Source organism: Pleurodeles waltl, chromosome 10 (assembly GCF_031143425.1).
Source record: "Pleurodeles waltl isolate 20211129_DDA chromosome 10, aPleWal1.hap1.20221129, whole genome shotgun sequence".
Lineage (NCBI taxonomy): Eukaryota > Metazoa > Chordata > Amphibia > Caudata > Salamandridae > Pleurodeles > Pleurodeles waltl.
This window is the reverse complement of record NC_090449.1, coordinates 133,343,268-133,371,258: the sequence shown is the minus strand read 5'-3', so window position 1 is coordinate 133,371,258 and position 27,991 is coordinate 133,343,268. Positions and strand designations below refer to the sequence as shown.

General features: G+C 44.2%; 1 protein-coding gene across 1 annotated transcript in view; it reads right to left on the bottom strand.

Moving 5' to 3' along the window:
- LOC138261217 (cytochrome P450 3A5-like) overlaps positions 1 to 27,991 on the bottom strand; it is a 120,848-nt gene that overhangs the window by 42,556 nt on the left and 50,301 nt on the right. Inside the window, exons 6-8 of the mRNA XM_069209972.1 lie at positions 19,887 to 19,975; positions 19,264 to 19,412; positions 12,297 to 12,424 (exon numbers count right to left, since the gene is read on the bottom strand). Of these exons, the coding sequence (XP_069066073.1) occupies positions 12,297 to 12,424; positions 19,264 to 19,412; positions 19,887 to 19,975 (366 nt within the window). The remainder of the gene's footprint in view (positions 1 to 12,296; positions 12,425 to 19,263; positions 19,413 to 19,886; positions 19,976 to 27,991) is intronic.

Below are 27,991 nucleotides of genomic sequence, written 5' to 3'. Positions count from 1 at the left end.
GGGTGTCTCCAGTGAGCTTGTTAATATTTTAATTAGATTACACAATGGGATTTACGCTCAAGTTCGGTGGGGGGAGCAGGAGGAACTGACGTCCTGAATTCCCATCCTTCATGGAGTGCGTCTAGGTTGTGTACTGGCCCCAACTCTATTAACTCTCTATATAAATGATACTATAGAGACCTTGAGGCTTTGTGTCAATGATTCGCCCTCCCGGAATGGGGAAAAAGTCCTGAATTGTTTTTTTGCTGATGATTCTTTATTAATGTCTAAATCACCTATGGGCCTTCAAACTTTATTGACTAAATTTATGACATTCTTCGAAAATAGGGGTCTACAGATACATTGTTTAAAAACTAAATATATGGTATTTGGCAAGAGTTTCTATCGAATTAATTTTGTAGAGGCAGGTAGTGAAATTTTTGACAGGGTGTTATGTTTTGATTATTTGGGATTCACCTTGTCAGATAAATTCAAGTGTGATCCCCAAATAAATAAGAGTTCCCTATCGCATAACTCTAATGCAATTTTAAGTTTCCACAAAGTGACTTTTACTTGATCAATTTCCCCAGCGCTTGAGGCCTATCATGCTTAGGCAGTGAGCCCTGTAATTTATGGAGCAGAAATATGGAGATATACTAGTACACAAAAGCTGACAGTGTCTAAAAACTATTTCATTAGGGGTTTGGCAGTTGTTTCTGCTTGTATGCCACTCATTCTTTACACTATGTTTTAGGCATTAATGGTGTATCAGACCCTGTCCAGTTGAAACCTCTTCTTTGTTGGGTATGTATTTGGACAACACCCGAATTAATTGATTATAGAGATTGTTTATGTGACCTAATTAGACTTGACTGTGCTATAAAAATACCATGGTTGAGGTTTGTTAATACCTGGTGCAAGAGAATGAAGTTAGATGCACTTTGGAATAATCCTGAATGGATTTGTAAGACGGACAGGCAAGCTGTAAAATTGGCATGTTGGGACTACATTCTGGAGCATCAAATTAGTAGGGACAACTTGGGCCACTTAACAGAAAGGATCTTTGAGTTCAAAATTGTCCCAATGTTTGAGCACTTTTTGGAAACTGTAACCTCCGCCCCCCCGGTCAAAAGCATCTACTTAAGATTTAGGTATGGCTGTCTGCCTCTGAATACATTTAGTAGTTCATGGCAAAGAAGACAGGCATCAGTATTAATTCCTGTATGTGAATTGGCCCCCGGATCAGTGGACCATATTTTCATGGTATGCCCTGGGTATCGGGAAACACGTAGCTGATGGCTTTGATCTATTTGTTTATTGTTAGGACTTCTGAATTATCAGATGGCATTGGGTTTTCTTAGAACAAATATAGTAGAGTCAATTGTGTACTCAGTGAGCCGATTCCTTCTTAGTCTCTGGTATAAGCGTGCCAAGTTTTTAGATAAATCTAAATGTAAATCATTTAAGTCTTACTGTCTAATTCAAGATTTTATGCACGGGTATTACAAACAGGAATATTTTGATTGACTAAGGTGTTTTATTAATGGAACATAGATATCTTACACATTATGTCTGTTTTATTAATGGAACATAGATATCTTACACATTATGTCCCTCATTCCGAGTTTGGCGGGCGGCATATGCCGTCCGCCAAACTCGTATCGCAACAGGCTGCCTGTGTGGCCAGAACACTGCCGGCCCTATTAGGAGTTCACCTCAGGGCCTTAACATTAACGCCGACTCGTAATTGAGCCGGCGGCAATGTGACTCTGCGGCGGGTGCAGCAGCACCTGTTGCGCTTTCCACAGCCCGTCATTCGGGCAGTGGAAAACGAAACAGGGCTGTCCATGGGGGTCCTTGCACCGCCCATGCCAAGTGGATGGGCAGTGCAGGGGCTGCCATGGGGGACCCGGCACCCCTTTCCGCCAGCCTTTGCCGAGGACTCGTAATCTAATGTATTGAGACAGCCAAGACCGCAAGGCTGACGTCTGGCGGCAACCTGGCAGTGTCAGCAGTCCAACCATGGCGACTCCGCCACAGTGGTAATGTCACGGTCGGACCGCCACTTTGGCGGCAGTCCGACCACGACCGTGAACCTGGCAGTCTGGTGACCGCCAGGGTCATAACGAGGGCCATTATGTTTTATAGGTAACATCTGGTTTTAACAGTTTTAATGTTATTTACATTTTTCACCTTTTTTGCCAGCGTCTGTTGCTCTCTCCTGTGTGGCCACTGCTGCTGCCACTGCTGCTGACAGAGCCTCCCGGCTCTGTGTTTGCTCTCTCCTGTGTGGCCACTGCTGAGCATGTCGGCTCTGTGTTCAAGGCCTGCCTCCACCCGCATTCACCTGCCTGCGCCTCATCCCTGTTGGCCGTCTATGTCAGATCTGTCTGCTTTTTCTCTTTCCATCCTTTTCTGTATTTTTGACTTTTTCTCTCTTTTCTTTTTACAGCTTTTACTGTTAGTGCGCTATCCCCCTCCCTGCTGCTGCTGGCCCCGTGACCCCGCCCCTGTCCTCATATCACTTCCTGCCCTCCTGCCTCCCAGCTGACCAGTCCCCCCTTCACACCCTTCTAAAGGGTGATCACTGCACAGCCACCCATTGGGTGCTCCGATGTGCCAAATGCAAGCCCGTCTGTGCCCGTCCGTGCCTGGACCGCGCCCAGCACCACAGACCTTGGATCTCCCACCATCCAACAATAGATGCTGGGACACTCACTGCATTGAACCCTGGACGTTGGAGCACCTGCCACCTTGCTTCCCCCAAGGACACCCATGGACCCTTCTCCTACCCTCACTGCCACCTCACTTTCTCCACTCGCCAAACGCCAGACCTCACAGCGTCAGAACCACCTCCAGACCACCTGAAGTGCATCCTCCTCAACATCCGCTCCCTGCACAAGCACGCCGTGGAAATTCGGAACCTGATAGACACCAGCCGCCCCGACATCGCTTTCCTCACCAAACATGGTCTAACACAACATCCGGACCGGACATCGCCATCGCCAGCGACTACAAGCTGCTCCGCAAGGACCATCCATCCACACCAGGAGGCGTCATAGCCATCGCCCACAAGACCACCCTCTGACTAACGATCAACACACAGGGATTCTCCCCCCTCATGGAGCACCTCCACTTCCAAGTGCTCACCACTCCGAAGACCACCCGTGGCACCCTCATCTACAGACTACCCGGACTACGCCCAGCTTTCAGCAACTCCATCATCAACATCATAGCCCCCCACGCACTCACCGCCAGCAACTACATACTCCTTGGGGGCCTCAACTTCCACTTCAATGATCTCAGTGACCACAACACCTCATTGCTACTATAGAACCTGGACACAATCGGGCTCAAGCAACTGGTCACCTCACCAACACACACTGCCGGACAGACTCTCAACCCCATCTTCTCTGCCAGTAGCAAGGTCCTCATCGATGACTTAACCCTGCTTCACCAGACCGACCACCACTGCATCCACTTCTCCATCTCCACACCTACAGAGCAAACTTACACATGCACCCCTCTTACAGGAAATGGAACCAGACCACAGAGGAGCAACTCATCAGCACCCTCAGCAACTCGCCGCCCCCGACACAACAGATGCTAACACTTCAGCACGCAATCTCCACAAATGGATCACCGGCTGCACTGACACCCTAGCACCTCTCCGAACAGCCACAGGGAAACACTCCTCCAAGAAAGCCGGCTGGTTCACCCCCATACTCCAGGAATCAAAGCGCACCTGCTGGAGACTGGAGAAGAAGTCGAGGAACAGCAAATCCCCGGAAGACCTTGCAACCTTCAAATCTGCCACAATACCTACCATGCCCTCATCAGATCCACCAAGAAAACTGCCCTGCAGGACCGCATCAACACCATCACACACAACACTAAATAGCTCTTCAACATCATCAAATAATTCGCCAAACCACAAGCTGAGACCACTAACATACCTCCAACTCAAGATCTCTGTGACAGACTAGCCAACTTCTTCCATCGGAAAATCAAAGACATGTACAACAGTTCAGACCCAAAGACTATCTGAACTCACCAACAACACCCCTACCAGGATCTACCGAACCCCCACACTCCTGCACGCCTGGGCCCCCTCACAATGGAGACTCACGCCATTAAGAGCAGCATCCACACTGGAGCCCCTATCGACCCCTGCTCCCACTACATCTTCAACAAGGCCAGCACCTTGATTGTGCCCGAACTCTGCAAGACCATCAACTGCTCCCTAGAGTCAGAAACCTTCCCCGAGGACTAGAAGCACGCCAAGATCTGCCCACTTCTGAAAAAAAACACAGCGGACCCAACGGATCTCAGGAACTAACACCCTATCTCATTCCTGTCCTTCCCAGCTAAGGTTGCTGAGAAAGCAATCAACATTCAGCTACGCCAACACATCGAGGACAACAACATCCTGGACATCTCCCAATCAGGATTCAGAACTAACAACAGCACCGAAACCACCCTGCTCACCACTACAGATGACATCCACTCCCTCCTCGACCACTGCAAAGCAGCAGCCCTCATCCTACTAGATTTTTCAGGCCCCTTCATTAGAGTGTCCCACCGCACCCTATGCAGCAGGCATATGCGGCAAAACCCTTCGATGGATACACTTCTTCCTGACCAGCAGAGCACAGAAAGTCAGGCTCCCGCCACACTTCTAAGAACCTACAGACATCAGCTGTGGAGTACCCCAAGGATCATTGTTGAGGCCCACGCTGTTCAACTTCTACATGACCCTGCTCGCCCCCATCGTCAGGAACTACGGTATGAACATCATCTCCTACGCTGATGATACCCAGCTCCCTGACGAGAACCCCTCAACAGCCAAGAAGAATTTCAGAGACGGGATGGAAGCAGACGTCACCTGGATGGAGGAGAGTTGCCTTAAGCTGACCTCCAACAAGACCGAGATCCTTATCCTGGGACCTTCTTCCTCAGCCTGGGATGACTCCTGGTGGCCCTCAACACTCGGCAGGCCAAACACCCCCCAGACCACACACAAAACCTCAGCATCATCCTTGATTCAACGCCCACCATGACCAGACAGGTCAACTCCGCTGCACCTGCTTCCACACCCTTGGACTCCTACAGAAGATTTTCAGATGGATACCAACCAACTGCCAAAAAACAGTAGCACACACTCTAATCACGAGCAGACTTGACTACGGCAACGTCCTCTATGTCGGAACCTCCAAGAAAAACCTGAGCAAGCTGCAACAAATTCAGAACGTTACCGCCAGACTTGTCCTGAACATCCCTGGCCAAAAACACATCCCAGAACCCCTGCAAGACCCTCACTGGCTCACCGCAGAGAAGAGTATCAACTTTAAACGCCTTGTACGTGACTACAGAGCCCTCCACATCATCAGATCCAGCTACCTCAACCACCGCTTCACCTGGCACTTCCCTTTCAGACCTCTCTTCTCCTCCCAGCAGTCGCTTGCAACATACCCCACATAAAGAAGTCCTCAGCTGGAGAAAGATCGTTCAGCTACCTGGCAGCAAAAGGTTGGAACGCCTTATCTCTTCACCTCAGACAGTCACCATCGCTACCTCAATTCAGAGAGGACCTGAAAGACCTGGCTCTATGACTGAACTCGGAGGACATAGCCCTTCGGCGCCTTGAGACCCTGTGGGTCAGTAGCGCAGTCTTAAAAAATTTGATTGATTGTTTTTTTACTGTGATTGATTGTGATGAATTATGTGTACTTTTAATGTATGATTACCGAATAACGTTATGTTACAAACAGTGCATTGTTCAAACCCACCCTAGATCCCAACTATTGTACACATTTGTTTTTAAGCTTCCTCCATGTTTCGGACTTGTTTTCTGGGAGTTTGGAGGCACTACTATCATCATTACTACATAAGGTGATGACTCAGATGGAAGGTCCAGGTTAATCAAGGTTGAGTTCATCTGTATGTCTGGCCGGGGGGGGGGGGGGAACAAACCAGTATTCAATGCTGTCTGATCGGCACCCAGCCGAATCTCAATTGTGGCTCCTAAAATGGGGTATTATGATTGTTGCACTTCTCAGCACAACTGTCCACCCTTCCACTGACTTTATCCTCTGTTCGCGTAGTACACTAAACTAAACAATTGTGAAATTCATGAGGCTCCACCTTAACTAAATGACCCAAAGTTCCAAGAGAGGACTCTATCAGTGTCTCAACTGTTGTCATCCTTGTAGTAATGGTGGTTAATGGGGTAACAATGTGCTATTCCATTGCCAAACGTAGGGCCTTACACGGTTTCATGGCCATATACTTGGGGAAATGAATATCAGGATTATCTATAGACTGAGGGCTGGCACTAGGGTTACAAGAAGAAGTGGGCTGTTTGGAAGATTGTAATTGTGCCACCCATGGTTTAGGTCTTTTCTTGGGGGTAGAGTGGGGTGGGGGAATGTGAAATCAAATTTGCTTGGCCTGTGCAAACTACAACCTCACCATTGGTATCTACATTACCCCTTCGGGGCTCAGTCTCCTTCAAATGGTTCTAAAGTGGTACTCCTGTGACTGATTATTCAAGGAATTCATACTGAAGATCAACTAACATTGTGACCAATTGTATAGTCCCTCAAGCTAAAAATCTCCTTGTTCAGTGCTACCATAGCACCTGAAAGGAATTTTTCCAGAGACCCAGCACCCCACATGGATGTTGGATTGTGCTTCATTTTACCCATGGTAATCAAGCATGAAATATAAAACATGCTGATAATCCAGAATCCAATAGTCACACTAGAAAGGCTGACTTAGCCAGATTCAGAATCTGTCTCGTAATCGTATGCCTCGCCGGGAGGGCTTTAAAGACTATTGTATCTACAAAACCTGGGTGGCAGCAGATTCCGGTCACACCAACGGTCAAAGGTGGGATGATAAAATGAAGAAATCCACTAGAATCAATCTGGTACAGCACTGCGGAACCAAGGGGGGTGACCCTACCCTGCCTCTTGCTCGCACTGAGGGGGTGCAGAACGGGCCTGCCCTTGGCCCGGGCATGGCCCTGGCATGTCCCACATGAATCTTGCACCACAGGTCCCATAGAAGTGCTATGAGTCAAGTGGGCGCAGGTGCAAATGAGTGGTAGGGCTGCCTCCAAGACCCTCAAAGAGATCTGGGTCGCATAGTCCCACAGCTGCAAGCAGAGTCCTTCCCACACCACTGGCCCCTTAGAAGCGCTTTATAGCATGGGTCAAGTGGGTGCAGGTGCTGGTGGGTGGTAGGTTTGTCTCGAGGACCCTCAAAGAAATCTGGGACGTGTAGACCCACAGCTTGCGACAAAGTCTTTCCCATGGCACAGGTCCCGTAGAACCGCTACATAGCACGAGTCAAGTCGCGTAGGTGCTGGAAAGTGGTAGAGCTGCCTCCAGGATCCTCAAAGAGATCTGAGACACAAAGTCCCCCAGCTTGCCATAGAGCCCTTCCCGTGCCGTGAGTCCCGTAGAAGAGTTATATAGCGTGATCCAAGGGGGCGCAGCTGCTGGCGAGTGGTAGGGCTACCTCCAGGATCCTCAAAGATATCTGGGATGCATAGTCCCACAGCTTGCCACACAGTCCTTCCCCAGTAGATAAATATTGCGCAGTTGAAGATCCTGACCAATGCACACGTCATGCTCATTAGACCTAGGACTTCCAAGATCCAAGCATTTGTCACTGTTCATGGCAATATCACAATTGACCTATCATGCAATGCCCACTGTCCAAACAGCATATGTTGACTGTTTATACTGGATTGCACTTAACATATTCTCTGTGCCTATCATCAATTTGCCTGCATAGACTGAGATGCAATTTTCCAGCTTGTTACACTGCTAATTCACACCTCATAGATCCTTATATTAAAATGTGCATACACCAGCTGATGCCTTGCCAAGTTGCTGAATTACTGGGGATCCCCATTACTAACTTTGACTGCTCCTGCAGTTTTATTGTACTGGCACCCTGATGGCAAGACTAACCCTAAAAGCATATTCTATGAAGCTTGGCATGACCAAAGCCTGGAACGCACAAAACTCACTCTTCTCCGGTAGTCTTTACGTTTGAAATAGTGCCACAGGTTTGACAGTAAATGGAAGTGTGTGATTCCAGGAACGTACAAATTACCTGCTTTTGAGCTTGTGCTTCTGATACACAAATCAGCTTCTATTTCACTCAAAAATAGTCACCTGGCCTAGCCAGACTCAGAATCACATACATATGCATGTTTCATTGCATAGTGGCTGCAAAAGGGCAACTTGTAATGCACAAATGCAGAGCACCAGCGGGAGGCAAACCCATCTAGCCAAAGAAATTAACTGGTGGCAGTGAACTTCTGCAGTCACCTGGTCACAATGATCATTTGCTGTTGTGACCAGAATATTGATGATGTGCACTGGCACATATGTTAGACCAACACCCAATCTGGAGGGACGTAGCTTAAAAGAGGGTGTGTCTATTAAAAACATTATCCACTTGGTAGTTGAGTTTTGAGATTCTCTCTCTCTCTGGCAGTGTCTCTGTTGGATTTCCCTTCTCATTAGCAGCACTGGTGGGAAATGGAATACAGGAATGGAAGTCTGCTGATCCTTTCAAGCCTCCATCTTGTTTTAAAAAGTGACCTCTCATACTATAAGAAAAGATGCAGAAGATTTTCTGACCCTCTATGAATATACAATGTGTGATGCTACTGGCTAGTACACCAGTCTCATCACTAAAGGAAGAGCAACTTGCTGACCAGTTGGAAACAGCACATCATGGTTTGCAAACTGCCTGTAGCACATCAGGCCCTTTATTCTTTCAAATAACATGAGGCTATACATGCATAGGGTACATAGGGGTCTTTCAGCCAGCTCAGAGACAGTTTAATGAGTAGGACTACCCAGAAGTGTAAATATAGGGCACCAAAAGTCCCTGGCCACATGCAGAATACCACCAGCACTCAAGGCGTAACAAAGGTACTGAGTGTGCGATGTCAACACAAAAACTGAGGGATTATCTCCAATTTTATTTTGAATTAGGCATATTTGGATCATTTCCATAAATTATAATAAATATACAATGTTATCACAGACTTCCGAGATCTATGAATTGAAAACTATTTCATGCTTTCTCTAGTCTAGGCCCTCCGTGTGAGCAGCTTAATGAGTGACCTATATGGAGCACCACAATATTAAATACCACAGCTTCCTAAAACCATGTATGTGTTCCTTTGTTAATGTTTATTGCAGATCAACTACAGCCCTTTTTTAAGAGCTGTTGATGAATACAGTGGTACTTCCAAGTACTGGTAATACCATTAATATAAGGCACTGCATCTTTCCTGTGTCTTTTTGCATTAGCCTTTAGCATACACTAAAAACTGACAGTAATTACTGTGCAATTTTCACTGTAATTCCTGCAGATTGCCAGACATTTGCACAATTCCCCTGCCGAACTTCCATCAAGTCTAACTAAAGAGATCAAGGGCCAGATTTCTCATACTTTTAGGCAAAGCAGCAAGACACCTTGCTGTGTGAACAGGAGAGGGCAGGAATGTGCCATATTTAACAGTGTATGATGTATTCCTGTCCTCTCCTTGCACTGGCACACAATGTGCTGCCTTGCGCCGATCCAGGCACCCTTGTGCAGTGATACATTGTAGGCAGGGTTGTTTTTGTGCAGGAACGGATACCTTCCTGTACAAAAAAATCCTCACAGGCATTTTCCTCTAAGTGTGCTGCAGACTTAGAAAGAGGAAACAACAAGAATAAATAAAGGTATTTTTCCTCGTTGCACCCTCCATGGGAAGGCATAGCATTTTGATGCATTCCCAAGTTTACCAGTGTTGGTAATTCTGGGAATGTTCCAAAATCCATGACTTGATTTGTGGGAACACACGCTTCACTCACGGAATGCCTTCTCAAGGCAGAGTAACGCAATGTAGCCGTTGCGCTGCATTGCCTTACCCCAGATTTACCAAGCAATGAAAGTCAATGCAAGGTGGCCTTGCGTTGCTTGGTAAATCTGACTTAGGGATTGTGCTTCCCTTGCAACACACTGCATGGATCTCTTGATAAATTTGGCCCCAAGTATGTCGTTTGTTCATAATATCTAAAAAATGTATTTGCATAGAACATTAACCCCCTGTAATATTTACACAAACTATGACCAAATACATCTGCATAGCCAACGCAACACACCAATCATATATAGTGAAAAGTTGAGAATACTTAGGCACTGATTATAAGTATGCTGATTTTTGGACTGGGATATCAGAGCTCAAGAGATCCTAATTCAGGCCGGTATCAAAAAACGGCTTTTCTGAGGTTTCTCCCCAGAATGGGAATGACTGCACAAACCTAGAAATACTGGGTACATTACCATTCATTTTTTTTCCTATTGCATCAGAAAATCACTGAAATTTTCCCCCTGTTTTCAACAGGTGGAAGGTGTCATCAGGGGTGACGATGTGGGGTCTGGGGTGTGGGGTTCAGGGTAAGATCTGTTCTGTCAGGTTAAAGTAATGTCTGCTTCTTTCCATAGTGCCACAGAGGTCAAACGGGTGTCAGGCTGTGCTGATGTCTGCGACCTGTGCAGCATATAAGTAAGGCCTGATGTCTTCACACCCGGAATTATCATGTCAGGAGTTTGTGGAACTAATAATTCTGAGCTCTAAGACACTTGTGATTGAGGGTGTCAGAATTCCACCCACAGTTTTTGCTCAGAGTGAAATTCCGCTCAAGGTGAAACCCCCCTGACATAATCAGGGTATTGGAGGCCATATATGTTTCTGTTAGTTTACCAATGAACTGGCATTGCTTTTTATCAAGTGCTGTTGTTTTCCAATGTGACATAAAATAATTGTTGAGTTGGCCAATTAGTGTTTAAGTGTTCAGCCCTTACCTGCTGGCAATAACGGCTATCAATTACCCACTCCTTAAATTATGGGTACACTGGACAGGCTGTAAACGCAGTTATTACCCTGGATGTAACAGCATTAGGCCATTAGCATCCCCTTGTACACAAATTGTAGGGGGCACTGTGGAAGGGAGAGGTGTCTCTTAACTAAAATAACTAAAAGAAAAATGATTCATTCTTCCAGGATGCCCCCTCAGCCTCTTTAGGGGCAGGAGGGTGACTGGGAGTCCCTCTTAGAAAAGGCAAGGGAATTTACTGATACAGCAGTCTGAGACCCAGTGGTTGTAGAAGGAGGTGTTGATAGAGCACTGAGAGAAACCGGAGCAGTTTTTTTATACCTGTCTTTAAGGTGAGAGGCAGCTACTCCATGATCCACCAGCACACTGGCGGGCGCTGGGATCTGACAGCAAGCACCAAATGCTCCCTTTGCGGCCCTCTAACTGTAGATTTAGACCTCAAAGGCAGCACCATGATTGGCTGGATAGCTTCTAAGGTTACCAGGTTGCAAAGAGGTGTCCTTCATTTAGAGACTATGCACTTCATTAAGAGTCTGGCAGCCCAAGGACCGTCAGACTCGTGGTGTTCCAACAACCACATTACAACCCTGGTGGTTGGAGCACCAGGGGGCCGCCGTCTCCGCTGGGAGCAAGGTTCCTGGCAGACTGATGGTGGTCAGACTCGTGATCAGCCCCGACAGAACTGAACTCAGCGCCGCCGTGCTGATCATGACTCCTGTTTCCGCCAGCCTTTTCATGGTGGGGACCACAACATGTAAAGGCTAGCAGAAACACAGTGCAGGGGGCCCCACTGCCCAGCACCCTTTGGAACGTGCACTAACTGCAAAGCAGACAGTGTGCTTTCTAAGGGTGCTGTAGTCCTACAGTACTGGCCTCGGCTCCCTTAAGGGAGGTGAGACCAATATCGTAGAACTGTTCCCGCTAGTCTAACCAGTGAGAACGTCGTAATATGTGACCGGGGGAGGCAGCTGGTATGATGGCTGCCCCCTCCCTGCAAGTTTAGTAGTCGGAGTAATGAAAGCCAAAGATGTAGACCTCATTGGGATGATCCTTGTGCATTGCTGGTGTTTATGGGTCCCCACTAATTATTTAGGACTTATGGCCTTCTCTTACATGTGGGCCACGTTATAGGAGGAAGAGCTGATGAGAGAATGGGTCGGATACATTAGTAGTTTTGTGTAAATTAATACCTCTTTCTTTAGGTTTATGGGATTCGGCCCAGTTTGGCCATAACTATGCAACAAATAACGACTGTACAATATCACCTTCAGTGATCACACTCAATGTACCAGTGCCAGAGAAGTTGCAAGGAGAAGAAAATAAGCATTGTATTCGACAAATAACACCAAAATGTGTGTATTTTATATTGCCAATCACAGTTTTGAGGCTTGGCACACTCACCTCGTGGCTGTCTTTTTTCCGCTTTGATTTGATGCTGGTGACGGCTCTGCTCAAAAACTCCAAGCTGTCTCTTGGGAAAAAACTCACGCCCATTTTATTCAGAATAGGGACAAGGAAAGGGAAAGCCACTGAAAACCGAAACAAAATAATGATGCTTAGTTCAGTAGCTTTCATTTCTGGAACACGGAGGCAGTAATATTGTCTTCCCCTCTACCGGTTGATGTTTTAATGAAAAATGCATGCCCTCTGTTCTCTGAGACTGTGCCCTTTACTGCTCTGTAACAAAATACTTTTGGATAACCAGCACACGGTTTGCTCATCATGTTATTGATACTGCTATACAAACATGTAGTATTTCAATATGTTGAAGCTTTAGGAATTAAACGGCGACTACTTGTCACATAATGTTCAGTTCACTTGCTTCTTATGCTCAGATCATAAAATAATAAGTCTATATGTTTCAATCGATCAATCAATCAATCAAGGGAATCCCCTACCATGTCACAGTTCAGGAAGGACCTCATGGCCTGGCTCTTCGATTGATCCTCAGCACTCACCCACCTCCCCCCCAGTGCCTTGAGACCCTCAAGGGTGACTAGTCGCGCTTCACAAATCCCCGATTGATTGAATGATTGATGCCTTTCAACATGTGAGTCAAAGTCATGAGGGAGGGTTTAATCAGCAAAACAGATTCTACAGTGGTCAGTGAATTGGGTACTTGATTTCCAAAGGCAAATAAATCAAAATAAGATGATCAAAAAGAGCAAATTATGATACTGGAAAGGAAATGGGGTTACATCGTCAAAATATCCTAGAAAAACTACGTAGGCATCTAGAAGCCAAGGTTTGTTTAGATTTTGGTGTGCACAGCATGGCCATTTGTGCGTGCTTGCACATGAACACCCGAAAGCAAGTGTTCACTTGAGGCCTCGACTGGAGATAGCCTGTAATGGAAACGTCACCAATATCTAAAGAAATTGCTAAATCGGGACAATCCAACAGCAGGTTTCCAACAAACGAGCTCATATAATATACATTATTGTAATCATATTGATGCAACAACAGAGTATTAAATACTAGGGCTAGTAGTTCTGAAGAGAAACAAACCACTAAAATAAGAAGACCTGGAAACCAGGATTATTAGTGGATAAGGATAGTGTTAACAATGTAGAATAAAAAAAAGGTAAAAAAGGGAAAGAATGACTCAAGAGGTTCAAATGTAAGCTTGGTTTGAGTCACAAAAATGTTGTGATGAAGTTGGAGAAAATGTTCTTTTTGCAAAAAGTGCCAGATTAGTAGGAACATACAAAGATATAACAGGTAAAGGCACGGAATGTTAAAAGCAAAATAATAGGGATTCGTAGTAGAAGAATCCAGGAGCACTGGAGAAAATGAGGTGCACAGAAAAAATGGAAATACCAGCAAGGCAGCAAGGGGCTAAACCAAATGGTTTAAATATATTTAGACAATTCGGTAGAAGCAATACATATACATAGCAATCATATCTCCTTTATTTTGTACAAATTCAATGTAACTGATGTCTTTTTAACCTAGTGAAAATTAACTTTCAAAAACTATAAAAAAGAAAGTTGAGCTATAAAATGCTCTACTCCCCTGTGGGAATTGAGGGGCCGCACTGTGAGACACGGCGCACACCTCAGCGGCGGTATCGGGATACTGACGGCTGACCTGATTCCAAGCCCTGCAATAATATCAGCCCTGCCATCTCGGGCATCGGCAGCACCTGGGACCCTTCCTTCTACGTGCTCAGAAAGGGGCTGGGAAAGGAGGTTTCGGGGGAGGGGCCTTGAAGATAAACCTTTACTGGGGTATGTGGAGGGCGAGTTGAGGCCAGTTTCAGTACTTCCTCCTTCAGGACCCTGAACAAAAATAGAATTCGCACCCCCCTCACTAGATGAGGGGCTCCAGTCACAATCTTGCCTCCAATTAACAAATAGAAATATCCTTGTTCAGGAAGAGAAAGGCTACACCAGCATTTGGCCCCAGCATACAACAAATACTTAACTAACTAACTTACTAACAGCTCTATGTCACTGTATGTATATTACGTCTACAACCAATGCACCCTATACCCCTGATCGCAGAGGACTCCTGATACAACCTGAACTGCTTTTGCCCCCCCTCTGGAATGCCCAGCAGAGTAGCGAGAGGTGAGACCGTTCCCAAGAATACCCTCATTGAAGGACTCCATGAAGTAACTTTTGCATGTGGATTTGGCGCACACTTTGGACCTCTCTCCCCCTAGTGCAGCTTGCCCACTCACCATGACTGCATATGCACTCTGCTCCCCCCCTTTTTTTTTCCCTCCCTTTTTGGTGGGTCCAGGGGCCTGCACTGCAGGTTGGGTGAACAGTGATGAGCTTGTTCATGCCGAAACATGGTGGCGTGGCCCCCCAGTCAGTGGACTGCCGCATTGCAGCAACCATGACTCATATTGCCCGACTGCAACTCCAACTGATTCCCCACAGAACCTCCGACAGAGGCTAAGCTTGATCAGATCTTAGCAGCTATAGTGGACACTAAACAAGATTTGTGTGAAAGAGTAGATGCACTGGTAATTGAGCTAGGACTGTTGCGGGACAACCATCGTATCCTCCAAAGTCGCTATTGTAGAGACGGTCATTAATGACCTTCACTCCCATCACTCAGACTTGAAACATACTGTCCGCTCACCTACAGACAGAGTGCGGGAACTCAAGGGTAGGACAGAGGACTCTGAAGGGAAGTCCTGCCGCAACAAACTTCAAATAGTAGGATTCCCTAAATGAGCCGATGGAGCAGACCTGGTACAGTTCTTGAAGACCTAGTTGCACCAAGTGGTAGTGCCCACACCGTTATTCCCACAATTTCTAGTGGAACGATCCCATCGGGTCCCCGCTCAGAGACCTCCAATGGGAGTACCCCCAAGTCCGGCAGTGGTATGACTACTAAACTACAGTGACAAAGAAACCATATTATGAGCAGTACGATCTGCAGACCCAATTCAGTTTGAAAATGCCCAAGTCTACCTTTTCCCAGATTACACAGTAGCAGTACAACACCAGCAAGCTTCCTTTCTAGGAGTGAAAAATAAACTTTGACAGGCCGGCCTCCGCTACTCTTTATCATTCCCCGCCAAACTGAAAGTGATGGCCAACAATACCAGTTACTTCTTCACTGAAACGACGGATGCTTGGGACTACGAAACAAATGTCTGAGCATTGAAATGGAGACCTCAACCGACCAAGGCAACGAAGAAAACGGAGACAACGTAATGAGCTCCCACACTGGAACAAGCTAAGGAGAACCGGATGCAGGCCTTGTCCACAGCCTACTCCTGATGAGCTGAACGGTGATCTCCCACGGCCTCTGCGTTGAAAGACATGACATCTGACACTGACTCACGTTCTTTTAGGGGTAGCACTAACTCATTATCATTCCAAGTGGTTACCCCACAGACAGCTGAAACTCTGTTGTAAGGTACCCCTCGTCATGACGATCGCCACAGCTGAACTGAGACGATCAACCTCCCCTCTCCGTCTCCCTATTAGTGTAGGCGTATGACGGACCCAAGACAACCCTCCCTTCTCAAAAACCCACTAGCATATAGGCATGCCAGTGCCTCATCCAGATGAAGGGAGACTCTCCCACCTCCAGGGCCTCCACTAAGGAATCATGGTGCGGCCCATCGCCCTGCAGGCTTTGAACATTAAATTACTCTGTTATTTTCCCCACAGCAAACATGGATGCTCAGTCCATCTTTGGGCTTGCACTCTGACACACTTAAATGGAAAAGAGCATGTTGAAGTGTGCTAAACCTATGCTTAAAAAACAGACATTTGAGGTGAGCAAATCTAGAGTGTCGCTGGGTTTGTAGGGTGCTCTATACTGGAGCTGCTCTCCACCTAAACTTGGGAACTACCCAGAGTTCTCTCTTCTCTTTTGCATAATTTATGCGTCACTCTAAGCCTGAAAGGGTTTTGTTTTGACTTACACTGGATGCTCCCTTGTGCCTGGATGAAGCTAAACCTCACTGAAGAGCTATAATGATAGCGAAACACATGTCAGGAGTTGCTTTGGTTCATTCCAGGTTGCCTTGGATGGTATTTTACCGATTCAAAGGTGTAATACTGTGCGTGGAGGGGTGAAAGGCTTTTGTCATTTACAGCTCGGCAAGGAAGGCACTGTGCGATCCTATGCTTAAAAACTTTGTTAGAAAAACAGACATTTGAGGTGAGCAAATCTAGAGTGTCGCTGGTGTTGTAGGGTGCTCTATACTGGAGCTGCTCTCCACCAAAACTTGGGAACTACCCAGAGTCCTCTCTTCACTTTTGCATAATCTATGCGTCACTGTAACCCTGAAAGGGTTTTGTTTATATATATATATATATATATATATATATATATATACTTGTTTTTCATGTTACAAAATTAGACTGTATTAAAAAGTAAATGTTTATAATTTTAAACATTAATATAGAACTTTTTTTAAATAATTAATTAAAATTTGTAAACTTTCTAATAAATATTTAAAATGTATTTAAATGGATATAACACACATAACCTTTAATTAAATGTAGTAAATAGTAGTTACATTTTAAAATACCATTGAGTGTGTTTTTTAATTTTGTTTAAAAAAATGAATATGGGTGCTGTAATTATTCATTCAATGTATGTTTAAATTGATGAATTAATATACTGTAACATTTATTTTAATAATTCTATTTTAATATTTAAATAATTGTAATAATAATTACTTAAAAATATTTTCCTTTTTTATTTTGGTTTATTTTGCAATAAAATAAGTTTAAGTTTAGTATGTTTTTAAAGAATTAACACGTTATTATTTCCCTCATACCACAGGGAGATCTCAGTCTATGTGTGAAAAGGCATAAACTACAATATGCAGCCAATGTAAGGAACTGAAGGCAGGAGTCACACAACCAAACCATTGAAATAGGTTTGTGGCTGGAATCGATCAGGTTGGAGATGTGGGTATTCAGTCACAATGTCAGTTAATATACAGTGCAATAGATGACGTTAATAAGGCTTTGGTTGCCATGGGGACGAGGGAAATGAGTTAACAGCAATTATCTGTCACTTAGTTTCTAATACTGATGGGTGGAGCTGCTCCGGGAGGCTACAATATACAAACATCTTCTGAGTAGAGAAAGGATGACAAAAGATCTGCCCCCCATAGTATGATGTCTCTCCCTCTGAGAATAATTTCACTCAGAGGCTTCGAGTCCAGTGCTTGCTGCTGTAGGAGGGGACAATGTTTTAGATCACTCTGCTTTGTGCACTGAGCTCAGCACTATCTTGGGCAACCTTTCTTGGAAGGCTTTTAAGGCATTGTGAGGCACTGTAAATTAGCCTGTTGCCCCCTTGTTGTACTCTCGCCTTCTCATCCTAAAAGATACAACTGAGTAAAAGGCTCAGTGTAGACCACTAAAGGCTAAATCATCTGGTAACTATCATCACATTCTGTTGGCTGTCACACCCCCATTTATATTGTTTGCCAGTAGGTTGTACAAGCATTATTGTCGCTCAAAAACCTGGGACCTATAAAGATCTACCTTTATTGATGAACATCTGAGGTGTAGCCAGTTTTTCAGAGACACGTGTTCCCTAACTAGGCTTTTTGCACCACAACACAGGATGACTTTACTATAAAGGATTTTTGGTCTTACTGTAGGCAAAGGTTGGCCAGGATAGTATTCAACGTTTCCCTATTTATGAATTTAGGCACAATTGGGGAAATGAAGCTAAATCAGTGAATGTTGGTTGTGTCAAAGTAAAACTTTGAGGCTTCAACATGTCTTTTGCTCCTGCTCAGGTTTATGAAGGAAGGGAAGATTATTGTGATAGAATTTTAATGCAAAAGAATTAACACTCGTAAAGATGCTATTAACGTCTGATCAAATAATGACAATATTCTTGTTGAAAGTTGCACTGCAAAGTTCCTGGCCTCAGCATTAAAGAGGCAGTCATCAATCGGAATTTAGTACGAGTATATTTCTTGTAATTATTACTTCATTTGTATTCTTTTTATCGTTTTGAAATATGATTTTCTCTTCAACAATTCATGTTAATTGTTAATCCTGAAATTGGAACTGTTTCATTACTTTTTTTTCTCCAGTAAACAAACCTAAAAATCATCAACCTGTATATTAGTTTAAAAATTTCCCGGGATTGTCGCACTTCAGAAATAATAAATACAGAAATCTCATACAATGCTGGTGCTCAGAAAACAGGAACGGAAAAGCAATACTATTCTGGAAAAAGGCCTACTGAGCAGGACCTTTTCTACAAAATATAAAACCTCAAACTGCAAAACCACAGGTAAGCCCAAAAATAAAACAATTTGTAAATATAGTTACAATCCGTATTCTACTTTGTTCATGTCTGGAACTCTATAGTGCTATTCTAGTGCCGCCATAGAATATCCACAGCAATGTTCCCTAGCAAAGCCCATCAATGGTAGCGGTGGAAGAGTAGCAGAAGAATGTGTAGGAGAAGAAATATGAAGAGCAACTACTGGACAGCAGTGAAGACAGTTAACTGGACAAAGGGCATAGACAGCTGAAATGGTCGTGGACATGACCTAGATTACAACCAGAAACCAAGAAGTCTACCACAGCATAAGAAAAACAGACAACAAAAGAAGGAGAAAGGGTAAGGAAACCACAGGCACGAGAAAATACAAGGTGTGAAATAGGCCTGGAGGCTGCTCCTTTGGCCTTGCTGTGGCAGGGGAAAGGGTCCCACCATGTAATTAAAAGGTACCACCAGCAAGGACTACAGCTTGAGGAGCTCACCACCAAAGACATGGTAAAGGTGAGAACCCCAAGAATGTTTCTAAAACCATAGGAGAGAGAGCGAAGGTTCTTTCATATCGGAGTATGGTCTGAGGAGCATTGAGGGTAGTGTAGTGATGGAGAAGTTAGTAACATTGGTGCTTTCCTACCTGAAATCAGGATAATCAGGTTAAGAAAGCCCATTTTCAGCACTTTCTTCATGTGTATGACGAAGGGGTCATTAGGGTTGTTTAGCGAGTCAATATTCACACTGAAGGCGGTGCTTGTGATTACATCCAAACTGTATGCTCCAAAGACGCTGAGAAAATAATGGGAGAATTCAATGGATTTTCAAAGTGTTTTAATGATGACAAGTCATCCTTTAATTTGGGATACTTGCGATGATATCAAAGTGAAGCACAGAGCATAAGACTTATTATTCATTGTAGAAATAAGTATTATTCCAGTGAGGGTTCATCAAATGCATTGAATATTCTGCTGTATTTGAGCTTGATTAAAAATGAATCGTATAGCTGCAACCACATAGCCTAAACTATCGGTGTCACCTCAGCATCCTGTAATTCGGGGCATTTTACTTTATCTCTCGCTGCCTCAATAAAATTTCCATTTAACTATGTGTGGTGCAACCTGGTGCTCACAATAAAGCCCTCTAATGCTCTTGAGTCAAGTTCGCTTTTTTTTAAAACTGCATAAAGAAAAAACATGAGGACCTATTCTCCACATTAATTCCACTCATATCTCTTACCATGTGAAATTCCATAGGCATACTTACTCCTTCATATTCACGGGTTCATCTTTTTCTATTTTCTTTTCCAAATTTTGCATCAAAACGTCACCATATTGTTTAATGATAGGAAACATCTGGAATAACAGGGTGAAAGCACTTTATAAGTACACTGTGTCCCATTTTTTGCCAGATACATATCAATTATGACGGACAAGTGTGCCACACCATGTATTTCTAGCCTAGAATAAAAAAAGGTTCCTTAAGTTTACACATATCAAACCTGGTAGCTTTTAGGGGCAAATACAGTGAATCAGTTCTTGCTTTATAGAGACCAAATTGTTTTACCTGGAATACTCAGGAGGATACTTCTGCCTGTGTGGTGGAGAAAATAGTACAATATCTAGAAAGGTTACTGAGAAAGTGGTGAGCCAGACCTTTGCGACTGCTGTTTGTTGTTCTACCATTGCTTCAGGTGTGGAAAAGGAAAAGTCTTAGATGATTTGGAAAAAATAAACATTTGCTGTCTGTGCAGTATTCTTTGCTTTAAAGGGAAAAAAGAGACATGCCTACCAAAAACTAAAGGTGAGGACAACGCTGGTCATCAGAGGAAGTTGACAGCTGACACAGATTGAAGGATCGGCCTTGAAAAAGAAAAGACTGGTGGAGACAGCTTAGATGAATCTAGACTTCAAAGACAGAACCAAATTGCCTTTTCTCTCTTGGAACAACTTAAGCAGCAGTGTTTGTGTGTGGATAGGTTCATGCTGATGGTTTTGGGGTAATGCAGAGAGCAAGAAAATGAAGGAGTTCAATAGGAATTAATGACAGCATACTGATATTTGAACCCTTAGTAAAAAAGTGGACATCTGAAACACAAAGGTAGGACATGATAGAGCACTCTTGTATGCTTGGAGCACATGATGCTAATCTTTAGTTTGAGTCTTCAGTTTGAGTCTTCACAATTTGAAGGAGCTTTTAATTGTGATGAGATGACATTATAAGATGAGCCCCAAAATTGAAAGTTTCTACTTTTATCAATGTCCATGATATTATGTCTCTGCAAGGCTTACTCACATCACAGATTCTTAACACAATTTTGAAAAAAAAACTCCAAGAGTTCAAACAGGCGCATACTCAATCTACAATATGTATTAAGGAGCAGTTAGAAAGCCTAGATCAGAAATGTGTCTAATTTTTTAAGCAAATGATGGAACTCACGCATCGAGTCTCTCACCTTAAGGATAGCCAAAACCAGAGCAAATTTGTATTTAGAAGTATAAGTAAGGAATCTAAGGGCCTCATTACAAGTTTGGCAGAAATGAGACCGCCAAACTCATGGTGGTGGTTGGACCGCCGCACTCCTGGCGGTCCGACCACTAGATTACAAAGCTGGCGGTCCGACCGCCAGGAGATGGCTGCCACTACCAGGCTCAGAAATCCCAAGGAGTTGGTGGTGGTAGAAGTCGTGGTCAGCCACGGCGACGCTGAGTTCAGCATCGCCATGCTGATCATGATTTCCCTTTCCGCCAGCTTTTTTATGGTAGGGTACCCGCCAAGAAAAGGTTGGCAGAAAGGCAGTGCTAGGGGCCACAGGGGAGCCCCTAATCTGCCCACAACTATGTTGTGGCCAGTGCAGGGCCCCCCTGCCCAGCACCCTTGGAATGCGCACTGTCTCCTAATACGGAGGTTTTCGCTGGTCAGCCTAGTGAAAATGGTGGTCTCCTCCTCATGGGTCTGGCGGGCCGACCGTCATCCCGCAAACTGGTAATGAGACCCTAAATACCCAAAGGAAAGCAAGAAAAACATGCTAATCATTCACGGAGATCAAATCTTCACTTGACAGGTGTCCCCGTATGTAATAGTAATTATAGTAATTAATAAATTACTTAAAATGTATACTTTCTCTGATTTTTGATAGAGATTTAACAATAATCTCTTTGAATTAGAATACACAATCCAGGTTTCCTCATATTATAACTGTCAGTTTTGCAGATAACAGAATCCTGGCTGTATGGTCAAATACAAAGTATAAGTCTAAAGAGGAGTATGGGCTTAGAGTGTTTTCAGATATGACTTAGGATTCAAACTTGAAGCAAAATAGGTCTGGACAGCTTTTTTCTTAATTTCAAGCAATAGGTATTACAGCCGCCTTCTATCAGCAATCAAGCTCAAGTTAGTTTATGTTCATTTACCAATATAAGTCTGCACAGCAACTTTTGCAGAAATTGATGTGGGGGATGCCAAACCGTGCAAGTTCCAGGACCTTGTTGCGCTGAACAGAGGAGGGCACGGGGAAGTGCCATCACACCTGGTGTTACATTAAGCTATAAAGCTCTTCAAAGTCTCATGCTGCATGGGATGCCAAGCAGGGACTGCAGTACTGCAAGCCTAAGGATCCTGGGGTGCTGACTAAAGGAGGGGCCGCACTGGGCGGTGCCATCACACCTGGTGTTACACCGCACTATAATGTTCTCCAAAGTCTCTCACTGCACATGATGCGTGCAGACCATACCCACCCAAAGCCTGTGCTAATGGCAGTCCTCCTCTTCACCTGTCATCGCCAGGAAGAGGCAGGGCAGGGACACCTTATTGGGCTCTGCCTTGAAGTGGAGGTAGCCTCGCAAAAGATAGGGCAATATTTTATTTTCCTCATTGATGTGACATTATTGTGCCTGAGTGATGAGTAAAGAAAGAGTGTCATCTTAGCAGGAGGGAAATATTCTACAGTTCCCAATGCCCTCTTGATTACTAGTTACCATTATGGGGTCAATAAACTCTGTAAATGGTACAGTGGATGAGAGATTAGACGCTGTTTGGCACTTCTATTAAAATGCCCCAGAATAGCGGAAAATAAGGACAATTCTTTCAAACTTGCAACTAACCTAGCGGAGGAGGGCAGTGGTCCTTGTACAATTTTTCATTGGTGGGGTTGGCATAAATACCAGTAATGGTTATGTCCGCAAATCCGTGCTTCGCACAAAGCTCACAAACAGATAACATTGAGGTCACCTCCCAATAGCCACCATTGTCAAACTCACCCCTGCCTAGTGTCTAAAAGAAAACAGAAGAGTGGGTATGTCCCATCAAATTGAACACTTCAGCAGAAAACATTTCTTATTCTACTTTCGTTCATAAAAAAAAGAAGAACGGCTGGCTGCTGAACCAAAGCAGGACAGCAGCTCTAAAATCCCTCTCATGAAAACATTGGTATCCATCTTTCGAGAGCATTGCTCATCATTTTTCATACAGCAAGAAGCAATGCTGAAAGATTTTCACACGGAAATTCAGGAAAAATGTAAAATTTTGCATGAGAAAATCAACATTTTCTATAATAAAAAGCAGGAAATGGCCCAACTTTGGCTACTCTTTCAAGACTGCTATAAAAAATTCCAGGCCACAAGATATCCAGCTCGAAATTAACATCTTGTCTGGAATTAACTGTACCTCAAATCCTGAGGAGCCAGCCAATATGACGAGAACAAACTTTTATTTCCCTCTGGTAGGCCTGACAACCATTGATGGTGCATTACCTAAGCAGCAACATCCAAAGACCTCGGGAGGGAACCCCATGGATTTCATGATAAACTTCCAATTGCCACTAGACTGCACCCCTTATGCCATCATCCTTGAGCGATTTCCCCCATTATCTACAAATAAGACAGGAAACTGTCTTGGTTTAAAATATAAAGTAGTCACTGGATTAGGGAGAACACTGGATGACTAGGTGACCTGTTAGTTGAGATTCTGACTGTAAGAAGTGGTTCTGGGTGGGTTCCAAACCAAAACGTTCCACAGATGATTGTGTTGTCATCAACTGTTGGAGGTCATGGGTAGTGGGAAAAAAAATAACCTGTCTAAAGTGGAAAACTATTAGCCTGTCTGAACTATCTAGCTCTAGCTGGGTCTCTAGGGCAGAGTAAGGCGAAGCCATTGTTTTTTTTTTCTACAAGCCTCCTCATAGTTATAAGCAATGTCTTATTATTTATAACAAGGAAAATGACACATGTGGTGAACCTATTGGGGCTCCCAATATCCATACAAGCAATTGTTTCTTTCCCTTGGCTCACCTTCAGGATACTGATTGACTGTGCCCCCTTGACAATGTCAATGTCCCAAATATTTTTTCTGTGAGCTCTGTGTTTGATTGCAGGGACATGCCCACAGGCCCTCCAGGTATCCTATATTTAAAACCAATACATTTTAAGTTCTCAGGTGGCCATAAATTCCTATAATGGAACATTGCAGGAGTCCAATTCCAAAAGCACAATGAGGACTGGTAAAAGTTCGTAAAGGACTTTGACATACCGTACCTTCAAAAGACTTGGCATATTGGGAATTTTTATGTGGATGGCTATCAGTTATACTGTAATCCAGAAATTCCTCCTTCTTCTGGAAGGGCAAAGGGAGATGTGGCCGTTTTATCCCTGTTAAACTCGCCAATATCAGGGTAAAGACCATGAGTTCTTCTTCATGGTACCAATTAGTGCTGCTGTCTCACGTATGGGGTTTGCGATCCATTCATTATTAATTTTTATTATAATATGTTTTTATCACAGGTGCATTGCTGAAGGTGATATTTTGGATGAATTCATTTCAAATTTTTTGCATTATGAATAGTCATGTGTTTTAAGATCTGGGCTGGGGATTTCAATTGCCCCCTATTGTATGTTCAGTAGGCAGCTGGTGTGCGGGTGGAGGATGTTGATGGTTATGACACCACTCATTTTGAATATTCTCCTTATGAGGACACGCTTAAAATGCTGATTTTTAATAACAATTTGATTTTTGCCAGTGACACTGGGGCCGGCATCTCCACTGAAATATTAACTTATACAAGTGGGGGTGAATGCAGTATTATTGATTCTATACTGTTGTCACGAGATTGTAGTCCTTTAATAGTAGATTTTAGGATATTTTTTAACTGTTAGTGATTATAACCCCCTAACCCTGTTTATACATTTAGACCTTGAACCTTATGAGGTGGGTCCAATTGTTTTCTCTGCTACTAAGGGCCTGGGAGTCAGGTGGGATTTGGTAGGCTCAGTTTCGTTCACTGAGAATATACTTATTGAAAAAAAAGATGTGGTAAATAAATGTCTGTCTATTCCCCCACCCGATTTTCTCCCCTCCCTTCCCCCGGGTTAGTACTATAATTATAATTTTGCAGCTCTATATCAATCCGTTTCCCAATCCCTTATAGAAAAACCTAGTCCAAATAACCCCCCTCCATCAGTGGTTTCACTCTGCCTGTTCCGCTGCACAAAAACAACTTAAGGTATCTTTACAATGCACCCAGAGAAGTAAAGAGACAGTTATGTCAGCCCACAATGCCTATAAGGCTGTGTTGGAGGCCAGAAAGGAGGAACTTCGAAAATCAGCATGGGCTAACTTAGAAGCAGCAGGGAGTGCTAAGGACGTCAGCTTCTTTTGTGAAACAGTGAACCATTACTTTTTTTTATAGAAAGTTACTCCATGAAGGTAGAATGTTTAATCTCAGCAGACACATGGTCCACCTATTTCTCCCAGGTCATCAAATCTGAGTCTTAGGATCTGGGGGTTAATTAATAGTAGACCCTGAGTCTGCTAAGCAAGTAAGTTACTCCATATGAGTAAATTAAGTAGCTTAAGTCATTAAAAAGTGGCAGTGTGTAAAGGGCCCAGGACCAGATTGTGTCCCTGTGGACACTTTTTAAACAAAATATTGAGTTTTGGGCCCTTTGTTCACTAATGTAATTCAAGCAGCAATCAAGGGACTACTAATATCCACTTGGCAAGAAGGAAGTAACATATCCATTTTTTAAAATGCATTGGCAAAGCCAATAGCTTTCGCTTTGTTTTTTCTTTTGCATGCTATTTTACTGACTAACTGGATTATAAATATTAGAAACATATTTAGAAAGTTTTCATAATGTTTGTTTTAAATTTGATAAACCGTTAATAGTTATTTATGTTGTTGCCTATTAATTCAACACACATTACAACATAAATATCTATTAACGGTTTATCAAATGTAAAACAAATATTATTATAAGATTTTTCCAATATTTCTAATCCAGTTAGATAGTAAGATAGAATGCAAAAGAAAAAACAAAGGCGAAACCTATTGGCTTTGCGAGTGAGTCAGCTTTCCTGCAGAGTTGGAGTAAGGCGCAATAAGGAAAAGTAGCTATGAGAAAACGTATTATGAAAACTGTGCACCCTGCTTGTCTCTCCTTCGGTGAGCTTTGCATTATCTTTGCCCAGTAACGAACGTCATTCTCTGCATTCTCTGCAATTGTCCTTCAACATGCACTTACAGACCGATCTATGTCACCATGTACCATTGTACACCAACCAAATCACTACACACCTGGCAGTCACTGGAGCTGCTGAGCTGAGTGGTAAGGGTGTGTGGAGGACCTGAGACAAGTTCATGATCAGGTCATTCAGGTCACATGCTGCACTGCCTCAGGGGCTCACAGCTGCGCAGAGCAGACTTCATTCTTCAATAGTTGTCTGAGCCTTATCACTCTTTCCACACCCCTACTCTTAATGTTTTTGCAGCTCTCGACCTTCTACTACCATCTTGCAGCCCCCTCATAATCTTCTCTGCCCCCCTGAACCTGCCTCCGAATCCAGCTTTTTCCGTCTGCCCACATCCCACGTACCCAAACCCCTTCTCGATCTCACATGGCCCTTTGTAAAATAAGTTCATTGCAAAACTGCATGTTGTGGTCTTTTTTTATGAAGGTGTAGCTAATGAGCCTGAGCAATTTCACGGGAGCATTGTTAGCAGTGACGGACTTTGGGGAACAATAAACAAACACCTCTGTTCAAAGCCAAGGCTGCACTTCAATGTCTATTGAAAACCAGAGAGCTGACTGTGAACTCCCATCTGTGTTGTATGTGTGCCTCCTACACACCCAGTTATCACGGTCACAGCTCAACTACATGGTTTTGTGCAAATTACTATAATATAACAGCGGGCAACTCGGCCGATGCAAACCATGTTTGAGAACAGCTTGTAGAGTTGTAGGGAGGCACAGTAAGGAAACATTTTTCATTTAACCTTCCATGTCTGTGACTCTCATTTGCTGCCTGTCAGTATGCTCTATATTTTACACACATCATTCATAGTCTTGCTAATTCCTCCAGACTGTCACAGTACGCACCAGGAGCAGGGTGCCACAAAGAGTATGTCCATTTAAAACTCCTTTCCTTTTTTTCCCTAAAGCTTCCATTTGTTATTAGACTGTACAAGGAAAAGGTTTTGCGGCTCGCGACAGGCGTGACTAATGCAGAATGAGTACAGAAGAAACAAATCTCACATTACTGGAAGGAGGAGCTCTGGGGCGATCAGATCGGCCTGAGCACTTTCAGTTTCAGCATTAGGCAGATCAGATCTGCCCGTGGCACGGGATGGGTTAAGTACTTTCTACTCCATTTGGTAAGGATCCTTTCCGGCGTTGCAGTACAATGTATTGTACATGCGAAGCGTGAGGGCAAAGGATGTGGCCTAAGGGGCAAACCTGCTGATCTTGGAGCTGGAACTTTGGAGCTGGGGAGCCGGGGTCCAGTCTCATAGTCGGATGTTGCAAAGATTAGGTAAACATAAACAAACACGCTACTGGCCGACGCCCGCACTACCTCCATGGTGCGGGTCACAACCAGTGGGCGACACCGGGGAGGGGGTTTGAAAATACTCGGATTTGAAAATACCCCGCCTCCCACCCTCCCCTTTGTGGCGTCAGTCTTGTTTTCCCCATCGGGCCATAGGGCTGCTTCCTGCTCTGATGGGGAAAACGGCCCCATACGGCATTCCCCACATTCGGGAAGGCCTTGTATGAAAGGGGAGACTTTCCCCTTTCATACGAGGCCTTCCTGAATGTGTTTCCTGGCCCTCGATCGCAGAGGGCCAGGAAATGCCATTAGACGCCATGAATTTCATTTGGGGGGGGTCGGCCCCCCCTAGGATAACGGGCTGCCTACCCCCCCAGGCCATATTTTTTAAATTCAATGTTGGGGCCCCCTGGGGGGGGCACAATCGCGCCACACCCAAGGGCTAATTTAAAAAAAAAAAAAAAAAAGAAATTGACAGGGGGTCGCCTATAGGCAGGGCGACCCCCTGTGGGGGCAATATTTTTTTTGTAGTTGAAGGGTTTCCCTGGGGG